This window comes from Gadus morhua, chromosome 17, assembly GCF_902167405.1.
Source record: "Gadus morhua chromosome 17, gadMor3.0, whole genome shotgun sequence".
NCBI lineage: Eukaryota > Metazoa > Chordata > Actinopteri > Gadiformes > Gadidae > Gadus > Gadus morhua.
Window position 1 is genome coordinate 805,198 of NC_044064.1, and position 26,762 is coordinate 831,959.

The 26,762-nt window shown below is 45.6% G+C and overlaps 3 protein-coding genes and 1 long non-coding RNA gene across 6 annotated transcripts in view; 1 reads left to right on the forward strand and 3 right to left on the reverse strand.

Moving 5' to 3' along the window:
- Positions 1-2,295: 2,295 nt before the first annotated feature.
- On the reverse strand, positions 2,296-7,707 carry LOC115529090 (ubiquitin carboxyl-terminal hydrolase 19). Its single transcript, XM_030337564.1, has 12 exons — positions 7,168-7,707; positions 6,921-6,933; positions 6,655-6,757; positions 6,120-6,232; positions 5,965-6,035; positions 5,523-5,645; positions 5,284-5,379; positions 5,057-5,188; positions 4,126-4,257; positions 3,994-4,016; positions 3,841-3,887; positions 2,296-3,691 (listed from the first exon to the last, which is right to left on the reverse strand). Exons 2-12 carry the CDS (start codon positions 6,922-6,924, stop codon positions 2,415-2,417), a joined length of 2,121 nt encoding a protein of 706 aa, XP_030193424.1. The 5' UTR covers positions 6,925-6,933; positions 7,168-7,707; the 3' UTR covers positions 2,296-2,414.
- Positions 7,708-7,859: 152 nt separating this feature from the next.
- LOC115529112 (uncharacterized) lies at positions 7,860-8,609 on the reverse strand. The gene is made up of 2 exons (XR_003973450.1): positions 8,306-8,609; positions 7,860-8,174 (listed from the first exon to the last, which is right to left on the reverse strand). It is a non-coding gene; the product is annotated as an uncharacterized LOC115529112 (long non-coding RNA).
- Positions 8,610-8,785: 176 nt separating this feature from the next.
- On the forward strand, positions 8,786-25,635 carry LOC115529107 (probable E3 ubiquitin-protein ligase ARI7). 3 transcript variants are annotated; one of them, XM_030337594.1, is made up of 4 exons: positions 8,786-9,338; positions 23,851-23,951; positions 24,844-25,014; positions 25,106-25,635. In XM_030337594.1, the coding sequence occupies exons 1-4, from the start codon at positions 9,251-9,253 to the stop codon at positions 25,559-25,561; spliced, it is 816 nt and encodes a 271-aa protein (XP_030193454.1). In that variant the 5' UTR covers positions 8,786-9,250; the 3' UTR covers positions 25,562-25,635. The 3 variants fall into 3 exon arrangements, with proteins under 3 accessions (XP_030193454.1, XP_030193455.1, XP_030193453.1); XM_030337595.1 differs by lacking the exons at positions 23,851-23,951; positions 24,844-25,014; positions 25,106-25,635 and adding exons at positions 9,539-9,639; positions 10,047-10,217; positions 10,309-10,842 and having other exon boundaries at positions 9,116-9,338; XM_030337593.1 differs by lacking the exon at positions 8,786-9,338 and adding an exon at positions 23,412-23,663.
- The window catches only part of LOC115529089 (ubiquitin carboxyl-terminal hydrolase 2-like), a 34,485-nt gene continuing 24,155 nt past the window's right edge, over positions 16,433-26,762 (reverse strand). The window contains exons 9-11 of the mRNA XM_030337563.1: positions 18,303-18,349; positions 17,843-18,163; positions 16,433-17,770 (exon numbers count right to left, since the gene is read on the reverse strand). Of these exons, the coding sequence (XP_030193423.1) occupies positions 17,532-17,770; positions 17,843-18,163; positions 18,303-18,349 (607 nt within the window). The 3' untranslated portion in view covers positions 16,433-17,531. The remainder of the gene's footprint in view (positions 17,771-17,842; positions 18,164-18,302; positions 18,350-26,762) is intronic.

The following is a 26,762-nucleotide window of genomic DNA, read 5'->3' on the forward strand; positions in this document are numbered from 1 at the left end:
TTTCGTTGTTTGCACAATGACAATAAAGTCTGAAATCTGAATATCGTCAGACAATGCCAAGGGATCGGTTCTGTCCCGTAAAACCCTTGTCTCCGGAGAGACGCCTGTACGAGAAATGCGCCGGGGTCCACGGGAACACCCACAAATGGTGACGCCATTGTCAGAGGAGGGGCTAGGAAGCTGCGCACGCCGATTTAAGTAGCCGATCTCCGGCTAGACTAAGCCGAAAAACTGCTCCCGACCAGGTTTGGTTGCGAGCATAAGTCACCATGGTGATACAACGACGCTAAAAGAGATCGACTTTCGTGGTACAACTAAGCCAGGCTTGGAGCTCAACATACCTCGCTAACCCTCTAAGCGAGCTTCGTGGTACAGGGCCCAGTGCCCTATACCACGAAGCTCGCTGAACATACCCAGGCTTTCTTGGGAAAACCTGGCTCGACAGAGCCGCAACTCGCAATCAGAGTTAAATGGTACCACGAAGCTCACTTTAGATTCAATTAGTTGAACCAGGTTTTCCGCTTTAGGTTCAGTGCGCGTTCACGTGAAAGGGGCGTTTTTTGCGTCATTTTTCTCACCTTTACGATGGATCAAGCAGTCTATATGAGTATAAGTGAAAAGATTCTGCATATTGTCTGTAAAATAACTATGCCAAATGCAGAATTGTTCGCCATTAATCCAAATAGAATGATGATGATTTAAAAATGCATAAGCAACGTCCATCCTGTCTTATTCTATAATTTAGGGAATTCACTTTAAATACACCCTATTTAAGAAATGTATCGCATGTTTTCGACCGCTGAGAGGTAGCGGCTGTAGCGTAGTGGATTTGTATAAGACCCGAACGCCAGCGACCGGGGTTCAAATTCGCCACTCCATCATCATGCATTTTACCCCCATAGATGTGGTGCCAGCACGGCCTTGAAAATATGGGTTCAAGTTCGAAATAAGCACAAAAATATAATTCCATAAGCTTTAGTGAATAAGTATTCCATATGCATGAGAATTAGCACTTTTTAAGCTTCACATAAATTCGCCTCACTTGGGAGTCGAACCCCCCGCGCAAAAATTCAAGACTGACGCGCTACCTCCACTCTAGCACACTGTCACTGAGACACAGTGCGCAACAGTAATCATTGTCTACATAAGGTCCAAAAGGACGATCAAATAACGAACAGCCTCTGATGAGAATCTGTATCTCTCATGAAGAACCCCAATTTCGTTGTTTGCACAATGACAATAAAGTCTAAAATCTGAATATCGTCAGACAATGCCAAGGGATCGGTTCTGTCCCGTAAAACCCTTGTCTCCGGAGAAGTGCGCTGGGGTCCACGGGAACACCCACAAATGGTGACGCCATTGTCAGAGGAGGGGCTAGGAAGCTGCGCACGCCGATTTAAGTAGCCGATCTCCGGCTAGACTAAGCCGAAAAACTGCTCCCGACCAGGTTTGGTTGCGAGCATAAGTCACCATGGTGATACAGCGACGCTAAAAGAGATCGACTTTCGTGGTACAACTAACCCAGGCTTGGAGCTCAACATACCTCGCTAACCCTCTAAGCGAGCATCGTGGTACAGGGCCCTGGTTTGCTAAAGAGGCTCATTTAGCTAACAATAACAATAACTAGCCAATGAAAAACGGGAACGCTATAAGTGCTGCAACCAGGAAATTACATCACTTTCTCGTAAACCATGTCGGGCGTACCGGTGTACTATACAAATGGATCGCAGCATGGCGTGCGACAAAGGTCTGCGCACGCACCGCGCGTCAGGCAACCCCAACCTGGCTGAAGTGAGAAAAAGACCATGACGAAGGTTCTGGACATGTCCCCGATCCTGTAGTGGACAGCCGAGGACAGGCGAGGACCCAGTGTAGCGGGCGAGCCGTTTCGTTAATTAACTGATTCCACATTTATAAATCCATTTTTTATGCTTCAGTCTTAAGAAGAAAGAAAAGCAATGATTCACGACCAGTAAATTGTGCGATTGAAAAGTTATTTTTTATTATCCATCGACAGCCCCCCCAAAATAAGTGTTTGGAAATGACCGTTATTTCCCATATTTTGTCCTTCATGTGAATATCTAAGCACACCAAAAGTGCTTATTATCTATGCTTATTTTGGGCCATGTCTAACAATCAGCACACCCAAACTATGAAAGCAGAACAGAACACCAGATTGATTCAAAAAATGACTGATTAAACATAATCAAGGTTTTAATAGCCATCATCGTGCCGGTCAACATGTTAAAAAGGGATAGTGTCCCCAAAAAAACCCCACAGCTGGTGCCCTTTCATTACAGCTTAACTTCACTAACCAAGGCACAATTCAGCTTTGAATCCTACAACCTGGCACAACGTTCAAATACATGTTCAATGCAAAACCGGAATGTTTAAAAGCCTAGTTCAACTGGCTTTTATTCTGTATCCGAGGTCTGCTTATTGTAACACATTAAGCTATTATTCTTTCGTCTCTTTTTAATAGATTTTTTATCTTCGACCATGTCAACCTCATTTCCCAGTTTACGCTTTGCCAATCTCGGCCTAGAGCTCAAACACAATCCGGAGAAACAGTTTGGAATGTCAAAGACTTTTCTACGTTTCTTCTGTATTACTCTGCCCTCCGTCTCCCCCTCCTCACGGACTTCCAAAAGATCCATACTTTCCCTCAGGCCCCTCCTCCTCTCGTTAACCCCGCCCTCTGGACCGCTGACCATTGGGCCGGTGCCGCTGGCTTCCTGTTGGACAGCCTGATCACCTGGTTCACGAGACTCCTTCTCATTGGTCGGAACCTCTACACCTGTTGTCATGCGCTCACCACCCTTACGGTCTAACCTCTCACTCTCCCTTCGTAGAGGGTCCCCCGCCCCGACCACATCACCTGCCCCGACATCCCCACACTCCATGACATCATCACCTCCCGTGACATCACTGCTCCCCGCCGACGCCGGCTGTTTAACCATTGGCCCAGAGGAGGAGGGTGTAGTGTGGTGGTCATCACCATCACTATCGTGGTCAGCGTTGCCATCGTCAGTCTTCTGTATTACTCCGCCCTCCGTCTCCCCCTCCCCAGGGTCTTCCAAATGATCTGTACTTTCCCTCCGGCCCCCCCACCCCTCGTTAACAACGACCTCCGGACTGCTGACTATTGTGGCGTTGCCGCTGGCTTCCTGTGGGACAGAGTGATCACCTGGTTCGCGAGACTCCTTCTCATTGGTCGGAACCACTACATCGGTTGTCTTGCGCTCGCCGTCTACCCTCTCACTCTCCGTAGGTTGAGGGTCCCCCCCAACGACCTCAACACCTCCTGTGACCTCACCACACTCAGTGACATCACCCCCCTCCAAGCCGCTTGCTTCCTGTGGGACAGGGTGATCAGCTGGTTCGCGAGACCCCACCTCAGTGACCTCACCATACTTAGTGACATCAACCCCCACCGTGACATCATCAGCTCTGGTGACATCACCACACTCAGTGAGAACAACCCCCTTTGTGACCTCATCACCTCTCGTGACATCACACCTCCCCGCCCACCCCGGCTGTCCATCCAATGGCCCAGAGGGGGAGGGTGGAGGGTGGAAGCTGTCATCACTGTCGTGGTCAGCGTAGCCGTTGTCAGCGTTGTTCTGATTGGGCTCCGACTCGACTGGGTCCACAGACGACCCGTTGGGGTGCTCCTGAGGTGAATCACTAACTGGAGGAGAAGAAGAAGAAGAAGAAGAAGAAGAAGAAGAAGAAGAAGAAGAAGAAGAAGAAGAAGAAGAAGAAGAAGAAGGTAAGATATACTTTTGTCCAAAGTATATTTCATGGGAGATTTGTCGTGGACCTGGTTTCCAAACTTACTTTGTCTTTCTCTCTTTCTGTAAAAAAGGAGATAGCCGTTCTGGCTCCTGTGAAGATCAGAATAATGTTCATAATCCACAGGAACAAAGACACACAACTATTTGGGACATGGAGTTGCAGCAATTTAAAAGTATTTAAAAAAAGTTGACATACTTTATTGGATTAAAGTTGTTTTTCTGTGGAAAGTAAAAGGATTAGAGTTAAATAACCAACACATTACGTGAACTGAAGAGGATATGAATATTAGAAGATAGCCAGTGTCTGCCTAAGAGACGCCAGACTTACCGGTGTAACCCATGAGTCGTTGAAGTCGTACCAGCAGCCCCCGTCGTCTGCAGGCTGGATGGTGGCTGTGTAGTGGCCCCCCCTCAGGTCCCCCACATGGTCCACGGTGGCATAGAGCTCATAGCTCACGCCCTGAACAGGGACAAAGAGACCACAATGAGGAACGCATAAGCAGGAGGATTGACAGGCCTCTGCACCTGTTTGAAGCGACACTGGCTTCACCCTGCGTCCCGCACTACTACTACTACCCATCATGGCCACAGGGTGGCACCATAGCCTGCCCTTCAGTCACCATCAGAGGGGTATGAGTTGACTTTATATGCACTCGTTTTCAATGTTTTCTTTAGGGTTCATTCGTCTGCGTTTGGGAATATGTGTGCATATGTGTGTGTGTGTGTGTGTGTGTGTGTGTGTGTGTGTGTGTGTGTGTGTGTGTGTGTGTGTGTGTGTGTGTGCGAGTGTGTGTGTGGGTCACCCCCTTCCTCAAATGCCTTCACTGGCTCCCTGTCACATTCAGAATTCAAGGTCTCCCTCCTCACCCACCAGTACATCCACGGACATGCCCCCCCCCCCCCCCCCCCCCCCCACTACCTCCAGGAGCTCCTCACCCCCCAGTCCACCTCACACACCCTTTGCTCTGCATCAGCACACAACCTCAGACCACCTAAGACCAAGCTCTGCACCGTGGGCGATCAGGCTTTCTCCGCTGCTGCCCCAAGACTATGCAACGCCCTCTCTGACCACCTGAGGGCCCCACAGACTACAGCTGCTTCTATAAAAAAACCTCAAGACTTATCTTTTTCTTTTAAACTCTGTAGCACTTTGAGATTTATTTATTTATTTTTTATTTGTTTTTTGCTCTACAAATAAAATGCATTATTATTATAATTATTATTGTGTGTGTGTGTGTGTGTGTGTGTGTGCGTTGTACCTTTGGAATATCAATGTTCAAAGGAACATCCACAGGGCAGTTGTTTTTCACGTAGTCCATTTCGTAGTAGCTGAACTCAAATCTCTTGAGCAGCAGCACAAGAACCTTAGGATAGAGTCCTACTTCACATTCCTAACGACAACACAGAATAAGAAAAAGGAGAGGAGCCGAGTCAAAACCTCTCTGTTAAGATGGCTGTACATTCAATCAGTAGTGTTGTTTCTTACAGTCGTGGTGTCTGCTTTGGCCTTGCACTCATCACAGTACACTTGGTTTTCTCCGGTTAACTTTGATTGGCTGAAAAATTGTTTCAACCCGTCTTCCTGTGAAGGGCAGACGAGATGGAAGAGGGAGACGAAATATTATCTCAAATCACAACCATTGAATATTATAGAACATTCATGCTGTGGGTAGTCTTTTTGTAATCTAATTCTCTAGGTTATAATAAAGTCTGCAGGTTGCTTACCACGTTATAAACTCCATTGTGGGTATTGTTAATCGGGAGATTAAGGGTCCAAAATGAATTGTGTTCATCAGTGCTTTCGCCACACAAGCATGACGTGCGGTGAATTAACCTTCCATGGAAAACCTGTACACACACACACACACACACACACACACACACACACACACACACACACACACACACACACACACACACACACACACACACACACACACACAGATAAAAGGGCATCACGGTGAACCATGTTGATTGAAGCTAATCTATACAGTAGGCCTATACATTTAAGAGGGACGCGTCAAGTGATCAGACAAAACGTCAACTAAACACACACACACACACAATATAAATTGCCCAATGTACACAATAGTACAGAGACTTGGTGTGTGTTCAGTCCTGGTGAATCCAACATGCAGGAGATGTTTATTCTGAAGGTGCACCTCACCTGTGAGGCCTCAGGACTCGCCAGACTTAGAATCTTCTCAAAATACTGGGCCGCATCTTGCTGCTTCATTACTGAAGGATGAAGAGACAAAGAGTTTTAGAATTAAAGATCATCGGATACACACTCCCTATTCTCCTTCAGGTTTCTTGGGGTACCATTTTCTATCCCAAGTTTGCAGATGATGTATTCCGTAGTGGGAGAACTGGTCTTCAGCTGAAGGAAGAGATCTTTGAGATCAGCATCGATGTAGGAGGTATGGGAGCTTTCACTGTGGCAAAAACAATTTTTGGGATTTGGTGACGAAATGACAAAGGCTTAAAGTCATAGTCAAAGTCTTCACATACCAGACACACATAGAAATCGAAAAGACGTTTCTCACTATCCCACAGTCAAGTCGATAAAGACAAGACATTTCCTAACACTAAAGTAAACAATAAAGTGCACAACAGATAGACATTTACTAATCATAAAAACATACAATAAAATATTATCTATTATGGATAGAAAAGAAAGTAGGCTATAGTAAAAGGTTTCTTTAGTTGTAATACTGCAAGAAATAGCAGCAAAATAAAAATTATATGATATATTGTAATGGTGCAAAAAGACAGTCAGTTAATGATAGATAATAGGCTTAGAGGGACCAAGGTGGGGCCGGGGTAGAGAGGCTAGGAGGACCGAAACACAACAAACCTTTGGACAGCGTCTCTGAATTCTTTGGTCATGAAGAGCACTTGAAGCACGCTGTTCAGGTAGCAGGTGGAGCCCTGGTTTCTCAAGCCTTTGTACTTGGGTTCTGCATCGTGAGAGAGGGATAGACACAGAAACACAACAGATACCACCATAACCAGGCCTATACATGCCAATTAAAACATCCAACAAGATATAGGACTAGGAGTAATGTCCCGTCATACAAAATACAACTGTACCTGCTCGATCCCATCCACGATTATACTTACTCATGGCGTGTCCCTTTGAAGGAATATCAATTAAAATTGTTATTAGGAATTGTTAAATTATTAAATGCATAACGAGCTACTTGGTTCGTTGTGGAATTTAAGAGAAAAATAAAATATTTGACACTCACAAGAATTTGACCAGCCCTATGAGCGCGCGTATTTATCCATTCCCAAATGCAAATCGAAATGATTGTCGATAGGTAATCGACTATTGGTATAGGCCTAAACATCAGGTCGTCATGCCTACCTTAAGCTTGGCTCGGTCCAGTGTTGTGTTGCCTGCTCCTCAACACAAAATGGAGTTGAACTATTCTTGAGCCATTCTTTCACTTTCGATTTCGAAGCCAAGCCCCGAAAACAACATTCATGTGTTTAGGCATGCAACAGGCATTTAGCTCAGGAGGTAGACTGGGTTGGCTGTTAAAGGGAAGGTTTCTAGTTTGATGCCCGTCTCCTCCTAGCTGAGAGTCAAGGTGTCCCAGAAGCCTGACCCTGACTGCACCCCGACTGCTCCAGACGAGCTGGCTGTCGTCTTGCATGGTTGATTCCGCCGTCGGTGTGGGAATGAATGTTAGGCAATATTGTAAAGCGCTTTGAGTAGTCACTGATTAGAAAAGCACTAAATAAATGCAGTCCATCTACATGGTTAGGTATATTCAGAGGATAAAATACGCACTGCAACAATAACGCTTAAATAATAATGAAGCAGAAAAGTTGTGGCCTGGTTTGATTTGAGAAATGTATTGTCTTGAACTTCAGATATAACTTAATACTTGTGATATTTCCTCCCAGTATTCATAATTCACACAACATTCCTATTTCACCCATGGTTAATTATTTTAAGATAGGCCTACGTCCCTGTCTGAGCAAGGGAATGAGTCATTTCCTTAGATGCGGGATTAAATTGATTTGATGCATGATTAAACAAATCAAACAAAATATTGTCCAGGCATTCGGTTTAATACGTCATTAAGTTATCCAACAAGTAGCCTATGCTACATAGTTGACGATGACAATCATTCACATCAACGCATGATGAACTGTACAATATCAAAGTGCTCGCTGGTCAGGGGGTGGTCGGGGTGGTCGGGGTGTCAGGGCTTCACTGTTGTCGCTAGAGCTGGACTCCGCCCGGGACCTTGATCACCATTTGGATCGCGGACTTGTGTTGAACTCCATAAGAGACCAGGGTCCTCTCGTCGTCATCCAGCCCATCGGTTGTGAAGATCAGGCGGATGTTGTCCACGCTCTTCCCTGAATACCGAGACGATATTTGACATTAATGCACCGTTAAATTGCCCGATCCACACAGGCTATACCCTGCATCTGTTGGTCTGGTGATTAGTTGGTCTGAATTAAATAATGGTATTTTAAAGGCCATGTACCTGCCCGGCCTGGAAGACGCTCGCCTAACTTGTTCTTGAGCTGCAGCACTGTCATCGCCTTCATCTGTTCTTCAGTGTTACACAGGTCGATGGTCATGTTCTCTCCGTTCAACCCGATCACTATGACTTGGTAAATCTTCCCCATGGTGTCGCATGAGGCAGAATGACCGGACTTTACGTGAGCGAGATAATTAAAAGGAGACTCAAAGTTTCGCTTTCCTTCTGGTCTGCGGAGTGAAGTCAGTGATATATTGGCGGTTGTGCGCTCAGCTCCGACGACTCACCAGAGAAGAGCAGCGTCGGTTTCCGATGTGAAACTGACTTGTGCACATTTCCGTCTTGGCCACATGTCAATGAATACAAGTCCTGCAAGATCTACGACATTTTTTGAATTGCTTTTATTGTTATCCTTTAAACAAAATAAATACAAACAATAATACCTTTATACAAGAAGGACCAAAAAGCCATAACAAGAACTTAAGCACATGGGAGAGGTTTGGCTTCAGGAAGACCTTTCTGCCTGACACGCAGCAAGTTGTGTTTCATAAACCTAACCTAGTTGTGTTGCCTAAACCTAACCAGTAGTAGCCTAGTTGTGTTACCTAAACCTAACCAATAGGCCTAGTTGGGATTACCTAAACCTAACCAATTGTTTTGTTACCTAAACCTAACCAATAGTTGTGTTGCTTATAGTTTATAACAATCTCAACAATCTCATAGCGGACTCATCACCTTCAGGCAGAACGTGTACTCCCGTGTGCACAACGCGCGTTCCCGCGTCACTAGGGGATGGCTCAATGAATCCCTGACAGCCTGCCGCGCAATCACGTGTTTTCTCAGAAAGTTAGAAAGAGAACCGAAAGCCCCTCTTCTTCCAGTTGCCACCAACACGCAGCAGTTTAACTCATCTCAGCAAACGAGCAATAACAGTCGATAGAAAGTAAAATGAGCGAGCAGAATTCAGAGAAGAGATATGATCCGGAAGACACCACTCTTAAATTTGTCAACAGACCAGATGACTTAGACCCGCTTCGTAAGTGACCATCAAATTTACTAAATTAACCCAGCGTGTTGTTTTGAATTCGATATTGTGGAGCAAATACGTCCATCCCTTATAATTATGAAACTTTTGTTATTGCAAACTTCAAAACCGTAATGCTTTTATTTTGAAGCCTAGACCAGGGTCATCGATTGATTGCATATCGACCACTGCGTGTGTCTCCCCCCCCTCAGCACCTGAGGACGGAGACGAGCAGCTCAGTGCTGAGATGTCTTGCGGTCACGCCGTCAAACCAGAATCTCTGACCGGGTGGTGTCGCAGTTTGCTGGACCAGGTAGCCATACGTTGATTACACTGCTGGGTTGAATAATCGATTCAGATTGTTACGAGCCGTCAGCAGTCTGCATAACAGACCATCAATATGTTTAACTGACCGTTGCAGATGCTATTTACAAAAAAAGACTGACCTTTCATTTTGAGCAAAAGCAATAAACCTGTAGGCCTACATTGGTGTTGGGGTCTTGCATCGGCCTGTTGGAGTTTATTAGGTGATAATGACCCGCTACATTATTCCTTACTTATTTAACAGTGACGTGACTAGACCAGTTTCTCTATTGTGCAGACGATCTGTAATTGGAAGAAACCGCTACAAGAAAGAAACCAACTTTATTGAAATTAATATGGACAGAACAGGAGCAAAACAAAAAGAGTAACGTTTTGTCCTGCGTTCTTCCTCCGCAGGGCCAGTACACATTTAAGTGCCCTGCACCCACGGAGGGCACGGAGCAGTGTGGTGCCGAGTGGCCCTACACAGAGGTCCGCCGGCTGGCCGCACTGACCGCAGAAGAGATGCTGGACTTTGAAATGAAATTGGGCCGTCTAGCCGCCGCACGGTTTTGTGACTTTAAAGCAGTAAGTGGCCTTATTATGTGTCCAGAGAAGGAAAAAACGCGGCTAAATGTCAGCTATTTCATGGCCACCCTTTTCTCTTCATCTCAAACAGTGCCCTGGCTGTAAAACCTACGTGGAAAGAGAAGCGTTAGACAATCTCTGTTTCCAATGCACTATCTGTAAAGAAAGCAACAAGCCCACCAAGCAGTTCTGCTGGCAGTGTCTGAGGCCCTGGAAGGGGAGGGGGCCGCGCAGCGACCGCTGTGACAACGACGACTGCTCAGACAAGGATCTGGAGCTGCTGAAAGGGTGTGGCACCATCACGATGTCCCAGGTGGCGGGGGTGGGGCCTGTCCCTTCCATCAGGGCCTGCCCCACCTGTGGCTTAAAGGTGGAGCACGACAAGACCGGTTGCAAGAACATCCTGTGCCCACGCTGCAAGGTGGAGTTCTGCTTCGTGTGTCTGAAGCTCACCGGGCAGTGCCTTCAGACCAGCTGCTATTTCATAGCCTGCAGCAGCGGCATCGCACCGAGGCAGACCGCCATGCCAATATGGAAGAGATAATAAGGGTGTATTTGATTTATCATTCATGTTGTCGACACTGTGCCTTATTGTTATGACAATAAAAAAAAAATTGGAATGGTATGGTGGCACCCCACTGATCATTATTATGTAAAATAATTAAAGGTGACATATTATACCAGCAGGTGTGACGACAAAACGGATTGTAATGGCTAATCACACTCGCACCTGGTGGTATAATATGTCAACTTTAAGATACAACATGCCACCCTAGAAATTGCCTATTTAGAAGCCATAGTTTGAAGATAGCGTGCACAGTAGATGAAGATTGTATCATTGATTATGTGCAGCCATAGTTTGAAGATAGCGAGCAAAGTAGAAGAGAATGAGTTATATAAAGAAAGAGCCGTTCCACAACGTTCCAGTGTACCCGAGTCACTCATGTTGTCAATAAGAAGCGAAACTCATTCTGCGTGCGACCATGTAGGCCAGCAATCTCTGTTGACATTAACCTCCAATATCTGGGAGTAGCCTCCATCACATTATCAAAACTCCAGTTTAGATATAATTGGTACTATAAGAGGCATGATCATCTACATGATAATGCCAGAGGCAAGGCTAAAGACCAAAATACATGTCTTGTATAGTTTGTTTGAATGGAGACTGCATTGTTACGTAGCGGTTTAGTTTCACTTTCGGTATGTGACTTGAATGAGACACGTAGGGATTAAATTATATTCTTTCACTTCTGACTGAAGACGAGTCTGTTGTGTACACTTAGTTCACGGGGATTCAGGGACCCCTAGAGGATCCTCGAATGTATTGCAGGAAAGCCGCAAATGTTTTTAGACCCTCAACGGGTTCTACATAGTGACAGCTAATTGATATGCATTTGTTACTCATCATTCATTACCTGGCTCAGCTGTATGAGTCTTATTCTATACAAGCTTTCACATTTGTACTTTTGTATCTTTTGTTAATTCTGGTTTTGGTGTTTGTATGGGTTTTGCCTCTGACGTTTTGACGTTGGTCAGATAAACGACGTCAATGTGTCGTCGACAGACCTTTCAACACAGACTCACCCCGAGAACGTAAAATAGCGACTGTTGGCATAGGCACTTTAGCGTCGGTGGCTGACGGGAAGGCCCGCCGCTCCCTATACGCAGAGTACGGAGTAGGGGGTGCACCAAAGACTAAGGTTTCTACAAAAATATATCTACATATATAAATATATATTACATTATTGAATTACAAAAATATATAAATCAGTTATGAAGAGGCCCACCGTTGTTTTTTCTTAATTGTATAACTTCCTGGGCCAGCGTCGGCCCTGGAGGTTATACCTCCTCCTGACTGTGCTTAATGTCTAGTGTACACCCCTGCTGTCCACAAGCAGATTTTGTCCTGTAGTTCTTCCCAGACCTACAGCCTAGCCATCCAACATGCATATCTGAGAATCAGGCCTCTCTTTGATAATGAAAAAAAGTTATGAGAGAAATGCACATAAACTTTTTGTTATCTCATAAGCAGCGTGGTGCCGGCTCCTTTTGAACTTTTGACCCCAGACTTCAAACGTGGCCACAGGCCAGCTGTGTCTACAGACCTTAAGCCACAAATGTACACCTCCATCCCGCAAAAAATGCAGGATGAGAAAAACTCTACTGTTGGAGGTCACGCCCCTTTTCCCACCTTTTTGAGATAGCTATAGATGCCAAAATGTTTGCACACATTTCCCGGGGCCCCGAGAACGACATATGCGATTTGGATTTCTAGCCCTTAGAGAAAAAAAGTTTTCATAATGGACTGTAATTGGACAAGGCCTCTCAGAAGTGTTGCCTGCAGGACCTAGAGGCTCAGAATGTGGTGGAAAGCAGTTTTAGAGACAGGAAGGTCCTCCTACTGCAGGGAGCACACTCAGGAGGAGGAATGACCTCTCACACATATTGAATTATTTGTTTCAAATAACACTGCCTCGTTAAATCAATGAGCTTGGTGTTTTGCTTTCAAAAATAGGTTATAGGCTGTGTCACTTTAAAATCTGTCCATGCGTGTCTCTCGGAGCGACGTAACAAACCACCAGACAGCGATTAAAAAAAACGAAAATAGAAACATATTCCAAGGTACCTTTTGTAGGAAACCTTGGAGGATCTCTCTATTTCCTAACCAGCGGATCCTAGTTCACGTGACGTTGAGTCACGTGACGTGGACGCAGGCCTATTGAAAAGGAAAGGCCAAAAAACCCTTAGGCATGTGGCATTAGAGACCATAGCTTTTATTCAATTATTGTTATAACAAGATCTGTATCTGACCATTGACCATCAATTCAGAAATTCTATGAATGAGATTGGTATTGACGTATGGCACTATATCCCTATGCTCCCATCTGGAATTGAATAGACCATTCTCGTTGCTTCGAGGAAGTCTGGTTGTGTCGGTATATAATAAATAAATAAATAGGCCTATATTTATTTATTAATGCTGTGGAACGCTCCGTTAACTTGCATGGGCCATCCCGACTTCCGGCGGTGAATTATCTTTTCCTTCAGTGTCACGGTTAACAGGTGGCAGGCAGGCAGGCAGGTAGGACCCAATAGCAGACAAGTTCAGGTGATTTATGAACGCAAAAAGGCAAGGAACACCGAGAACACAGGTGACGCAGGTAACATGGGTAACACAGGGAACACAGAGAACACAGGTAACACACAGGACACAACTCACCACAAACCACATTGTTCCGACAAGGAACAAAGGAAAGACATGGGATTAAATACTTAACACAGGGCACGCAACGAGTAACATCTGAAACTCATTAGGGGAGGGAGCAGTAATCACACAGGAGGGAAACTTGACCGGACATGGGGAGAAACAAGACACAGATACCAAAGTAAAACAGGAAACACACCAAAACAAGACAAGGAAACAGACAGACCATGACAGTACCCCTCCCCCCCCCCCCCCCTTAGGGTCGACTACCAGGCGACCCACGACATGCAAAAAAAAGAAAGTCAAACCCAAATAGGCTGGGTGGGGGGGACAGCCAGGAGGAAAGAACGAAAAAAACTTCTGGAGGCCTGCAACGACGAAGACCCACCGGTGGCCGGCATCGGCGAAGACGAAGGCGAGGCAGAGGGTGGGCCCCTTCTGGAAGGTTTGGAAGGCGGGACCCCTCTGGAAGGCAAGGTAGAGGGCGGGCCCCTTCTGGAAGGTCTGGAAGAGGAGCACCCTCGGGAAGGAGTAGGGTTCAGGAACCGGACAGGGCTCGGGGACCAGAGTCAGCTCATGGGCTGGAGAGAAATGTGGAACCGGGTGGCACTCCACACTCACCACCCCCACTCTGATAGTCCGTAAGGCACCCTCCAACTCGGGCCTTGAAGCAACAGCGCTGCACGTACGCCCCAACGCAGCCTCCAACAAAAAGAGCGTCCGCTGGGTCCAATGATGGTCGGATCATTCTGTCACGGTTAGCCGGTGGCAGGCAGGTAGGACCCAATAGCAGACAGTTCAGGTAAAGGGTAATTTATTAACGCAAAAAGGCAAGGAACACCGAGAACACAGGTGACGCTGGTAACATGGGTAACACCGGGAACACAGGTAACACACAGGACACAACTCACCACAAACTACAATGTTTGTGGTCTTAGTGAAACATCCTTGCCTTGGAGTTGGAGTGATTGTGTGATTGTGCGAGAGAGAGCGCACCTGCCGTGGTGATGTTGGGCTTGTTGTGGGCTTATATGTGATCAATGATGTATCTGTCTGATCGTATTATCTGTAGATGGATGGTTAAATAATTTCACAAGATCGGTCATACTGCAGGCTCTCATTTCACTGATTGTGTGCTCGTCTCCGATATGCTATATACCTGGCATTTATTCAATTCATTGTTCTTCTGATTGCGCAAGAATGATGCCAACAATCTGGGGATGAGGACATCCCCGAATATTGACGGGTATTTCGCACACTGCCATCTCAATATATAGCCTAACATATACAAATATATCACTGTATTAGACACAAATGTATTTTCCACTAGCTGGTGGTGGTAATTACATTGTAGTGAAACTAGTAGCCTAAATACAACACAGCTCTATGTTACGGCGAAACATGGAGGCACTGCAGCTCTCGTCTCGACAATGCGTTACTTTAGTCTGGTATTTATTTTCCCTGATTGGTTAGACAGCCTTCAAACTTGTGGTCAAGCAAAAAGAGGGAGGGGCTCGTTCTGCATACCTAATAGCCGGAGCGCATAACTAATAGCCGCGGCTATTAGGTATGCAAAAACCGTACGGATTCCGTACGGAATTCCTGCCAAACCGCACGGATTCCTTACGGATTCCGTATGGTTTCCGTGCGGTTTACGCCTCGTTTCCACATACGTATGTTTTTCGTGTCCGTGCTTCCGTAAATTTACGGAAGGAGTCGCTAGTGTTTTACGTACGGGCATGAATTTATTTACGGACAAAAGATGTTAGGAGAAATCAGCGGATTGCTTACTCCGGGTAGGAAATGAGTGCCCAAATTAAGGAGTTCAAGTACCTCGGGGTCTTGTTCGCGAGTGAGGGAACTATGGAGCGTGAGATTGGCCGGAGAATCGGAGCAGCGGGGGCGGTATTGCGTTCGCTTTACCGCACCGTTGTGACGAAAAGAGCTGAGCCGCAAGGCAAAGCTCTCGATCTACCGGTCGATCTTCGTTCCTATCCTCACCTATGGTCATGAGGGCTGGACGATGACCGAAAGGACGAGATCGCGGGTACAAGCGGCCGAGATGAGTTTTCTCTGAAGGGTGGCTGGCGTCTCCCTAACTCGGATTAGAGCCGCTGCTCCTTTACTTAGAAAGGAGTCAGCTGAGGTGGTTCGGGTATCTGGTAAGGATGCCCACTGGGCGCCTTCCTTGGGAGGTGTTTCAGGCACGTCCAGTGGGGAGGAGACCTTGGGGAAGACCCAGGACTAGTTGGAGAGATTATATCTCAACACTGGCCTGGGAACGCCTCGGGATCCCCCCGTCAGAGTTGGTCAATGTGGCCCGGGAAAGGGAAGTCTGGGGCCCCCTGCATGAGCTGCTCCCCCCGCGACCCGACCCCGGATAAGCGGATAGGAGACCGGTACTTTGGAACATGAGGATCGACATATACAGAGATAAAAACAAAACCAACAGGCTTGGAAAGAGATCGCTGAGGAGTTTGGCCTGCAAGGTACTTAGCCTACAAGTTTTGTGAAAAACATAAAAACTTTCATACGGTATCTCCGTAAAACGACGGCGAAAGTTAAATTTTTTGAACGTATATTACGGACATACCGGACAGAAATTTTACGGAGGGGAGGAGTCTCGGAGGAAAAACTGACATTACGGAGAATCACATAGGAATGAATGGACTTTCGGTCGGAGACGGTTGGATCGCATACGAGAATGTACGTATGTGGAAACGAGGCGTTAGCCCTTTTTCCGCGCCATTCTAGGGACAGTTTGTGGCCTTCTTGGTTTTCCATAAAGGTCTGCGCAAGCACCGCGCGTCAGGCAACCCCAGCCTGGCTCAAATGAGAAAAGAACCAGGACGGAGGTTCTGGACATGTCCCCTGTAGTGGACAGCCGAGGTCAGCCGAGGACCCAGTGTAGAGAGCAGACGAGCAGTTTCGTTAATTAAATGATTCCACATTTATAAATCCATTTTTTTATGCTTCAAAAGAAAAGCAATGATTCACGACCAGTAAATTGTGCGATTGAAAAGTTATTTTTTATTATCCATCGACAGCCCCCCAAAATAAGTATTTCGAAATGTCCATATAATTATAAAGCGTTATTTCCCATATTTTGTCCTTCATGTGAATATCTAAGCACACCAAAAGTTCTTATTATCTATGCTTATTTTGGGCCATGTCTAACAAACAGCACACCCAACTATGAAAGCAGAACAAAACACCAGATTGATTAAAAAAATTACTGATTAAACATAATCATCATCGTGCCGGTCAACATGTTAAAAAGGGATAGTTTCCCCAAAAAAAACACAGCTGATGCCCTTTCATTTTACTAACTAGCTTAACTTCACTAACCAAGGCACAATTCAGCTTTGAATCCTGCAACCTGGCACAACGTTCAAATACATGTTCAATGCAAAACCGGAATGTTTGAAAGCCTAGTTCAACTGGCTTTTATTCTGTATCCGAGGTCTGCTTATTGTAACACATAAAGCCATTCTTCTTTCGTCTCTTTTTAATGGATTTTTTATCTTTGACCATGTCAACCTTACTTCCCAGTCTCTGTTTACGCTTTGCCAATCTCGGCCTAAAGCTCAAACACATTCCGGAGAAACTGTTTGGAATGTCCGTCTCCCCCTCCCCAAAGACTTCAAAAACCTCCTTACTTTCCCTCTGGCCCCGCCTCCTCTCGTTAACACGGCCCTCCAAATCGCTGACCATTGGGTCGGTGCCGCTGGCTTCCTGTTGGCTAGCTTGATCGCCTGGTTCACGAGACTCCGCCTCATTGGTCGGAACCTCTACACCTGTTGTCATGCGCTCGCCACCCTTACGGTCTAACCTCTCACTCTCCATTGGTTGATGGTCCCCCGCCACAACCTCATCACCTGCCCTGACCTCATCACACTCCATGTCGCCAACCCCCTCTATGACCTCATCACCTCTGATGCCATCAGCACACTCCATGACATCATCCTTCTCCCTGACACCACCTCCCGTGACATCACCCCTCCACGCCCACACCGGCCGTTTATCCATTGGCCCAGAGGAGGAGGGTGTAGTGTGGTGGTCATCGCTATCACTATCGTGGTCAGCGTTGCCATCGTCAGTCTTCTGTACTACATCGCACTCCGTCTCCCCCTCCCCTCGTTAACAACGACCTCCGGACTGCTGACTGTTGGGGCGGTGATGCTGGCTTCCTGTTGGCTAGCTTGATCACCTGGTTTGCGAGAGTCCATCTCATTGGTCGGAAGCTCTTCGTCTCTCTTAATGCGCTCGCCACCCTTCCCGTCTAACCTCGCACTCTCCAATGTTTGAGGGCCCCCCGCCATGACATCACCTCCTGTGACCTCACCACATCTCTCAACATCACCACGCTTAGTAAGATCAACCCCCTCTGTGACCTCATCACCTCCTGTGACCTCACCATGCTCAGGGACATCAACCCCCGCCCTGACATCATCATCTCTGGTGACCTCACCACACTCACTGAGTTCAACCCACGCCCTGACATCATCATCTCTCTTAACATCAGCACTCTCAGGAACATCAACCCCCGCCCTGACATCATCACCTCTCTCAACATCAACACTCTCAGGATCATCAACCCCCGCCCAGACATCATCACCTCTCTCAACATCACCACGCTTAGTGAGATCAGCATTGCCATCGTCAGCGTTGTTCTGATGGGTCTCCGACTCGACCGGGTCCACAGACGACCCGTGGTGGTCCTCCTGAGGCGAATCACTAGCTGGAGGAGAAGAATGAGAAGGGGGAGAAGGAGAAGAAGAAGAGGAAGAGGAAGAAGAAGAAGAAGAAGAAGGTTAGATAATCTTTTGTCCAAAGTATATTCATGGGAGATTTGTCGTGGACCTGGTTTCCAAACTTACTTTGTCTTTCTCTCTTTCTGTAAAAAAGGAGATAGCCGCTCTGGCTCCTGTGAGGATGGGGATCAGAATAATGTTCATAATACACAGGAACGAAGCATCGAGTCGCAGCAATTTAAAAGTATTTAAAAAAGTCTGCACAAACCTTTCTGGATTAAAGTTGTTTTTCTGTGGATAGTATAAGGATTACAGTTATACTAACACGTTACGAGAACTGAAAAGGATATGAATATTAGACGATAGCCAGTGTCTGCCAAAGAGACGCCAGACTTACCGGTGTAACCCTGGAGTCGTTGAAGTCGTACCAGCCGTCGTCTGGAGGCTGGATGGTGGCTGTGTAGTGGCCCCCCCTCAGGTCCCCCACATGGTCCACGGTGGCATAGAGCTCATAGCTCACGCCCTGAACAGGGACAAAGAGACCACAAGGAAGGCATAAGCAGGAGGATGGACAGGCCTCTGCACCTGTTTGAAGCGACACTGGCTTCACCCTGCGTCCCGCACTACTGCTACTACCCATCATGGCCACAGGGTGGCACCATAGCCTGCCCTTCAGTCACCATCAGAGGGGCATGAGTTGCCACTACGCTACAGCCGCTACCTCTCAGCGGTCGAAAACATGCTATAGATTTCTTAAATAGGGTGTATTTAAAGTGAATTCCCTAAATGATAGAGTAAGGCAGGATGGACGTTGCTTATGCATTTTTAAATCATCATCATTCTATTTGGATTAATGGCGAACAATTCTGCATTTGGCATAGTTATTTTACAGACAATATGCAGAATCTTTTCACTTATACTCATATAGACTACTTGATCTATCGTAAAGGTGAGACAAATGACGCATAAAACGCCCCTTTCACGTGAACGCGCACTGAACCTAAAGCGGAAAACCTGGTTCAACTAATTGAATCTAAAGTGAGCTTCGTGGTACCATTTAACTCTGATTGCGAGTTGCGGCTCTGTCGAGCCAGGTTTTCCCAAGAAAGCCTGGGTATGTTCAGCGAGCTTCGTGGTATACGCCTCTGGGACAGTTGTAACAGGGGACGGTTGTAACACTGTGAATTCCTCCAATCAGAAACCAGCTATGATGACGAAACTCACTGTGCTTGTGCACATTTAGTTTCCCTCCTTACTTGCGAAAACGGGAGTCGCATTTGAAACCTACAGGGGGCGCTATAAAGCAAAGTCTGTTTTTGAGATCAAAAAACACTTTTCTTCCCGATGTTCTTTTTTGGATGCTGTCCAAAGATAAAATGTCTACGAATTCAAACAAGTATTATTAGAATCCCTGTTTTGTAAGCTAAAAATATATATGGCTATCAAGTGTCAAACTAGCAGTCAAGCCAGTTGACATGGGATCAAAACATGGTTGGTCATACTGGGACAGTTGTAACGTTTCATTTATATTTTAAAAACTAGCTAGGGTTAGGTATAGAGATGCAGATGTTGGTATTAATGTGCAAGTTAAAAGTAAAATGTACACTGTGCATTGCAAGTAATAATAATAATAATAATAATAATAATATTAATTCATACATACAATAATACATATCCTGTTTCCCATTGTTTACTTCCTGTTTAGTGTTTTGTACTTCCTTGTTCCTGCCATGTGTTCCTTGTCGATCATTGTTGCGTGGTAGCCTATGTCTAAAATGTTTCATGTGCATCACAGCTTTTGAATCTGAGTAATGAGTTAACATTAAAGCATGCCAAACATCAGAAAGAGGAAGACAAACAGGGGAGTCCCATTTCCTTTGCTGGAGAGGGCTTCCAATGATATTACAGAGGGAAAGTCAGTAAGGTCAGTGGCCAAATCATATGGCATTTGCCATGTGACCCTGTGTCGATTTTACAAGAAGAAGAGCCAGGGCCAAACACATCCCAGAGTTGGATACTGGACTCCAAAAAGGGTTTTCTCTCTAGAGCAGGAGCTCCTCATATCAGATTAATACATTAATAATCATTGATCATTACTAATAAATATAATAATTAATAATAACAATAACATGAAATATAACTAATATTGAGTATATGATTGACTAATTACATATATTTTGGACATGTTACAACCGTCCCTGACATGTGTTACAACCATCCCTTACACTGGGATGGTTGTAACAGTGGGTGAGACTGTATTAAAATCAATTTTGCAACCTGTACATATTTTCATAAAACCACTTAAATACCATGTTTCAGTAGATGACAGATTGAAGTTTATAATATAACAAATTGGTTATTCCAGTGTAAATGGTTTTTGATTTATTGCTAAAAAATGCAAAAAGTGTTACAACTGTCCCTGGTCTCCCCTAAAGCAGGCTTCCAGTCAATGGAAAAATCGCTTCTCCCCACCGGCGATTGTTGTTGTTTACGATTTTCTATCAGTTCTCACCACACAGCGACGTCTCATCTTTGCTCCTTGAATGTCGATATGTAATGGTATGGAGTTATTGAAACCTACTACGTGTAAAAAAGACTAGAAATTGAATGTTTATTTTTCATTGAATGTTTACATAAAGTTGCACTGGGTGCCTTTAAGATTTAACCAATCAAACAAAATATTGTCATTCGGTTAAATTAAGTAGGGTAATCTTTTCTTGATTTGAAGGAACAAGTACAAAGCTGACGATGACAATTATTCAAATGAACGGGGTGGGTGGGGGGGGGGGGGGGGGTCGGGGGTCCACGTTGGGTCGGGGGGCCACGGTGGGTCACGGCGTCATTATTGTCGCTAGAGCTGAACTCCGCCCGGGAGCTTGATCACCATCTGGATCAAGGACTTGTGTTGAATTCCATAAGAGACCAGGGTCGACTCGTCCACCATCTGATTCTTATTTGCGAAGATCTGTGCCCTATACCACGAAGCTCGCTGAACATACCCAGGCTTTCTTGGGAAAACCTGGCTCGACAGAGCCGCAACTCGCAATCAGAGTTAAATGGTACCACGAAGCTCACTTTAGATTCGATTAGTTGAACCAGGTTTTCCGCTTTAGGTTCAGTGCGCGTTCACGTGAAAGGGGCGTTTTTTGCGTCATTTTTCCTCACCTTTACGATAGATCAAGCAGTCTATATGCGTATAAGTGAAAATATTCTGCATATTGTCTGTAAAATAACTATGCCAAATGCAGAATTGTTCGCCATTAATCCAAATAGAATGATGATGATTTAAAAATGCATAAGCAACGTCCATCCTGCCTTATTCTATCATTTAGGGAATTCACTTTAAATACACCCTATTTAAGAAATGTATTGCATGTTTTCGACCACTGAGAGGTAGCGGCTCTAGCGTAATGGATTGGTATATAATAATTCATTCATTGAATATATTTAGCGCTTTTCTAGACACTCAAAGACGCCTACAGTGAAGGGGGGGGGGGGGGACCTCACTAACCACCACCAGTATGTAGCACCCATTTGGGTGATGCACGGCAGCCAATCGGCGCCAGAACGCTCACCACACACCAGCTTGAGGTGGAGAGTGAGGGATGAGGTGGAGAGAGAGGGAAAAGAACATTTAACACTACTATGGACCACATGTAAACCCTATCGACCACATGTAAACCCTATTGACCATATTTAAACACTATCGACCACATTTAAACATGTAAACCCTATCCACCACATTTAAACCCTATCGACCACATTTAAACCCTATCGACCACATTTAAACATGTAAACCCTATCGCCCACATTTAAACACTATCGACCACATGTAAACCCTATCGACCACATGTAAACCCTATCGACCACATTTAAACACTATCGACCACATTCAAACACTATCGACCACATATGACCCGAACGCCAGCGACCGGGGTTCAATTTCGCTGGTCTATCATCATGCATTTTACCCCCATAGATGTGGTGCCAGCACGGCCTTGAAAATATGGGTTCAAGTTCGAAATAAGCACAAAAATATAATACCATAAGCTTTAGTGAATAAGTATTGCATATGCTTGAGAATTAGGACTTTTTAAGCTTCACATAAATTTGCATCACTTGGGAGTCGAACCCCCCGCACAGAAATTCAAGACTGACGCGCTACCTCCACTCCAGCACACTGTCACGGAGACACAATGCGCAACAGTAATCATTGTCTACATATGGTCCAAAAGGACGATCAAATAACGAACGCCCTCTGATGAGAATCTGTATCTCTCATGAAGAACCCCAATTTCGTTGTTTGCACAATGACAATAAAGTCTGAAATCTGAATATCGTCAGACAATGCCAAGGGATCGGTTCTGTCCCGTAAAACCCTCTGTCTCCGGAGAGACGCCTGTACGAGAAGTGCGCCGGGGTCCACGGGAACACCCACAAATGGTGACGCCATTGTCAGAGGAGGGGCTAGGAAGCTGCGCACGCCGATTTAAGTAGCCGATCTCCGGCTAGACTAAGCCGAAAAACTGCTCCCGACCAGGTTTGGTTGCGAGCATAAGTCACCATGGTGATACAGCGACGCTAAAAGAGATCGACTTTCGTGGTACAACTAACCCAGGCTTGGAGCTCAACATACCCCGCTAACCCTCTAAGCGAGCTTCGTGGTACAGGGCCAGGCGGATGTTGTCCATGTTGTTTCCTGGAAACCGAGACAATATTTGACATTAATGCACAGATAAAATGCCAGGCTATACCCTGCAGCCGTTAGTTCGGTTAGGCTATTAGTTGGTTCGAAAATTAAATAATTGTATTTTAAAGGCCATACCTGCCCTCCCTGGAACACGCTCGCCTAACTTCTCCTTGAGCTGCAGCACTGTGATCGCCTTCATCTGTTCTTCAGTGTTACACAGGTCGATGGTCATGTTCTCTCCGTTCAGCCCGCTCACTATCACCTGGTAGGTCTTCTCCATAGTGTTGCATGAGGCAGAATGACCCGAATTAACGAGAGCCAACTTTTTAAAAGGAGACTCAAAGTTTCACTTTCCTTCTGGTCTGCGAATTGAAGTTAGTGTTATATTGGTGGTTGTGCGCTCAGCTCCGACGACTCACCAGAGAGGAATAGCGACGGCATCCGATGTGAAACCGACTTGTGCACATGGAGTAGTAGGCTATAACTTGTATAGTGGACTCTTCAAAGCCTTCAGGCAGAACGCGCGATCCCGTGTGCAGAACGCGCGTTCCCGCGTCCTTAGGGGTTGATCCCTGACAGCCTGCCGCGCAGTCACGTGTTTTTTCAGAAAGATAGAAAGAAAACCGAAAGCCCGTCTTCTTCCATTTGCCACCAACACGAAGCACTCTTCTCAGCAAACGAGCAATAACAGTCGGTACAAAGTGAAATGAGCGAGCAGATTTCAGAGGAGAGGAGTTATGATCTGGGAGACGCCTCTCTTACATTTGTTGACAGACCAGATGACTTAGATCCGTTCCGTAAGTGACCATCAAATTTACTAAATTAACCCAGCGTGTTGTTTTTAATTCAGTATTGTAGGAGCAAATACGTCCATCCCTTATAATTCTGAAAACTTTGTTATTGCAAACTTGAAAACCGTAATGCTTTTATTTTGAAGCCTCGATCAGGGTCATCGATTGATTGCGTGTGTCTCCCTTCCCTCAGCACCTGAGGACGGGGTCGAGCGGCCAAGAGCGCAGATGTCTTGCGGTCACGCCGTCACGCCACAATCTCTGACCGGGTGGTGTCGCAGTTTGCTGGACCAGGTAGAGAGATTCACAACCCTCGGTCCGCGAAAAATAAGAAATTATGTCTTATTTTTATAACTTAATTCTTAGGCTATTCGAAACAGGTTATGTCCTCAAACACATAGACCATACACTTATTTGTAGTTGAATTATTGGTATATTCAATTGATATTATTAGCCTTTGTTGCCAGCTAGTTCATAATATGCAACTAAGGTTCAATTTAGACGGAGACGATCTGGACAGAAAGTAGTAAACAGGGCCTAATCCACTGTAAATTAAGCACAATTAAATGCACTGTCTTGGCACTACTTTTGTGTTCATTTAAGTCTCAGTCGACTTTTCTTGTGTTTCTCTTATAAATTGTATTATTGTATATTATAGTTAGCCTCACACGCAAGAATTTCATTGCTGTGGTTTTAATTGTTGTGAATGGGACAAACAAACCATCTTGAAAAACAATGAAAAAGGGGAAAGAAAATGACACTGCTTTGTTGAATACTCGATTCTGATTGGTCCATACAAGCCTTCAGCGGTCTGCATAACAGACCTCCACCATGTTTAACAGACCGTTGCAGATTCTATTTCAAAAATAGCTTCTTTTTTTTTAGCGGAAGCAATAAAAACAAGTTTTAAATCAATTAAAAAAGACCCTTACGATTGGCATTGGGGTTTATTTGGTGACAATGACCTGTACATTATTCCTTACTTATTTAACAGTGACTTGACCAGACTAGTTTCACTATTGTGTAGACCATCTGTAATTGTAAATGGGGGTGGCCCCTGAGTCCCCCTACTAAACCGTAGCTACAAGAAACCACCTTTATTGAAATGAATATGGGCCCAAAATATAGGGCAGAACAGGAGCAAGACCAAAAGAGTAACGTTTTGTCGTGTGTTCTTCCTCCGCAGGGCCAGTACACGTTTAACTGCCCTGCCCTTGCGGTGGGTACAGTGCCGTGTGGTGCAGTGTGGGATTATACAGAGGTCCGCCGGCTGGCCTTACTGACAGAAGAAGAGATGCTGGACTTTGAAATGACATTGGGCCGTCTAGCTGCCGCACAGTTTTGTGACTTTAAAGCAGTAAGTGGCCTTATTATGTGTCCAGAGAAGGAAAAAACTAAACAAAATGTCAGCTATTTCATGGCCACCCTTTTGTCTTCATCCCAAACAGTGCCCTGGCTGTAAAACCTACGTGGAAAGAGAAGAGTTAGACAATCTCTGTTTCGACTGCACTATCTGTGAGGAAAGCAGTAAGCCCACCAAGCAGTTCTGCTGGCAGTGTCTGAAGCCCTGGAAGGGGAGGGCGCCGCGCAGCGACAGCTGCGACAACGACGACTGCTCAGACAAGGATCTGGATCTGCTGAAAGGGTGTGGCACCATCACGCTGTCCCAGGTGGCGGGGGTGGGGCCTGTCCCTTCCGTCCGGGCCTGCCCCACCTGTGGCATAAAGGTGGAGCACGACCAGACCGGCTGCAAGAACATCCTGTGCCCACGCTGCAAGGTGGAGTTCTGCTTCGTGTGTCTGAAGCTCAAGATAGATTGCCTGGAGACCAGTAACTATTTCACAGCCTGCAGCAGCGGCATCGCACCGAGGCAGACCGCCATGCCAATATGGAACAGAAAATAATGCTTTGTTTGTTTTATCATTCATGTTGCCTTATAAAATGATTATACGACAATAAAACGTTGTAATGCAATGCAGTGGCGGCTGGTGATCAAAAATGTTGGTGGGGCACAGTAATAGACAGGGGGTCTTGGGTCTTGGGTCCCCCCCCATATATATATTTTTAATTTAATAGATTTGATTTCCTGTATTCTGGTGCATTTTGGGGTTGGCCACTACCTTTTTACCTACTGTTCATTCAGATTCATAACCTACATCTTGACTTGCAGGGCCTGGACAAGCTTACACTGCATATAGGCTAGTTGTGTTGCGCGAATGCTGCTGAGGGAGGTATAGCCTATTTGATTGATTCGCTGAATTGTCCAATCATGTGGTGATAACAAAAAAGAAAAGCGATACCTTTGGCCTGGGGCGCAAACTGGTGCGACCCGAGGGCGAATTTTCTTGCGCCAATGAAAAGCTGTCCCTGCTTCATAGACAGCAAAAAGTTAGGGAGCTTACTGACTTCAACGTGGCCGGCGCCCCTGACTTGGAGGAGGGCTTTATTTCGAATGACCAATAACTAGCCTAGCCCAAATCATTGACGTTCAGACGCATTTAAATGGTTGCTTTTATTTCAATAGACCCAGTAAAACAGAGTTATAAAGTTGATACTTTATAACTCTGTTAATAATCCAAAAGTTAATAAGTTAATCATAAAAAAAAAAAAAAGATTATTATCGTATGTGAATCGAGACTGAATCGTTCTACAAAGTATTGCGATGCATCACAGGGGGGCGCCTGCTATGTGTCTGCATGCCCCCCAGAAAGTAGGCAGTTGCGCCCCTGGTCTGGGGGGTGAGGAGCTCCTGGAGGTAGGGGGGGGCATGTCCGTGGATGCACTGGTGGGTGAGGAGGGAGACCTTGTATTCAATTCTGAATGCGACAGGGAGCCAGTGAAGGGATTTGAGGATGGGGGTGATGTGTTCAAATTTGCGCACCCTCATCAGGATCCTGGCAGCGCTGTTTTGTATGTGCTAGGGCTTCTGGGTGCTCTTTCCAGAGATTCCGATGAGGAGTGCATAGTGCACATGTCTTACATCGTTTGTTTGAATGGAGACTGCATTGTTACGTATAGCTGATTAGTTTCACTTACGGTATGTGACTTGAATGAGACGGGCACACAACAGTTTATACACGTCGGGATTAAATTATATTCTTTCAC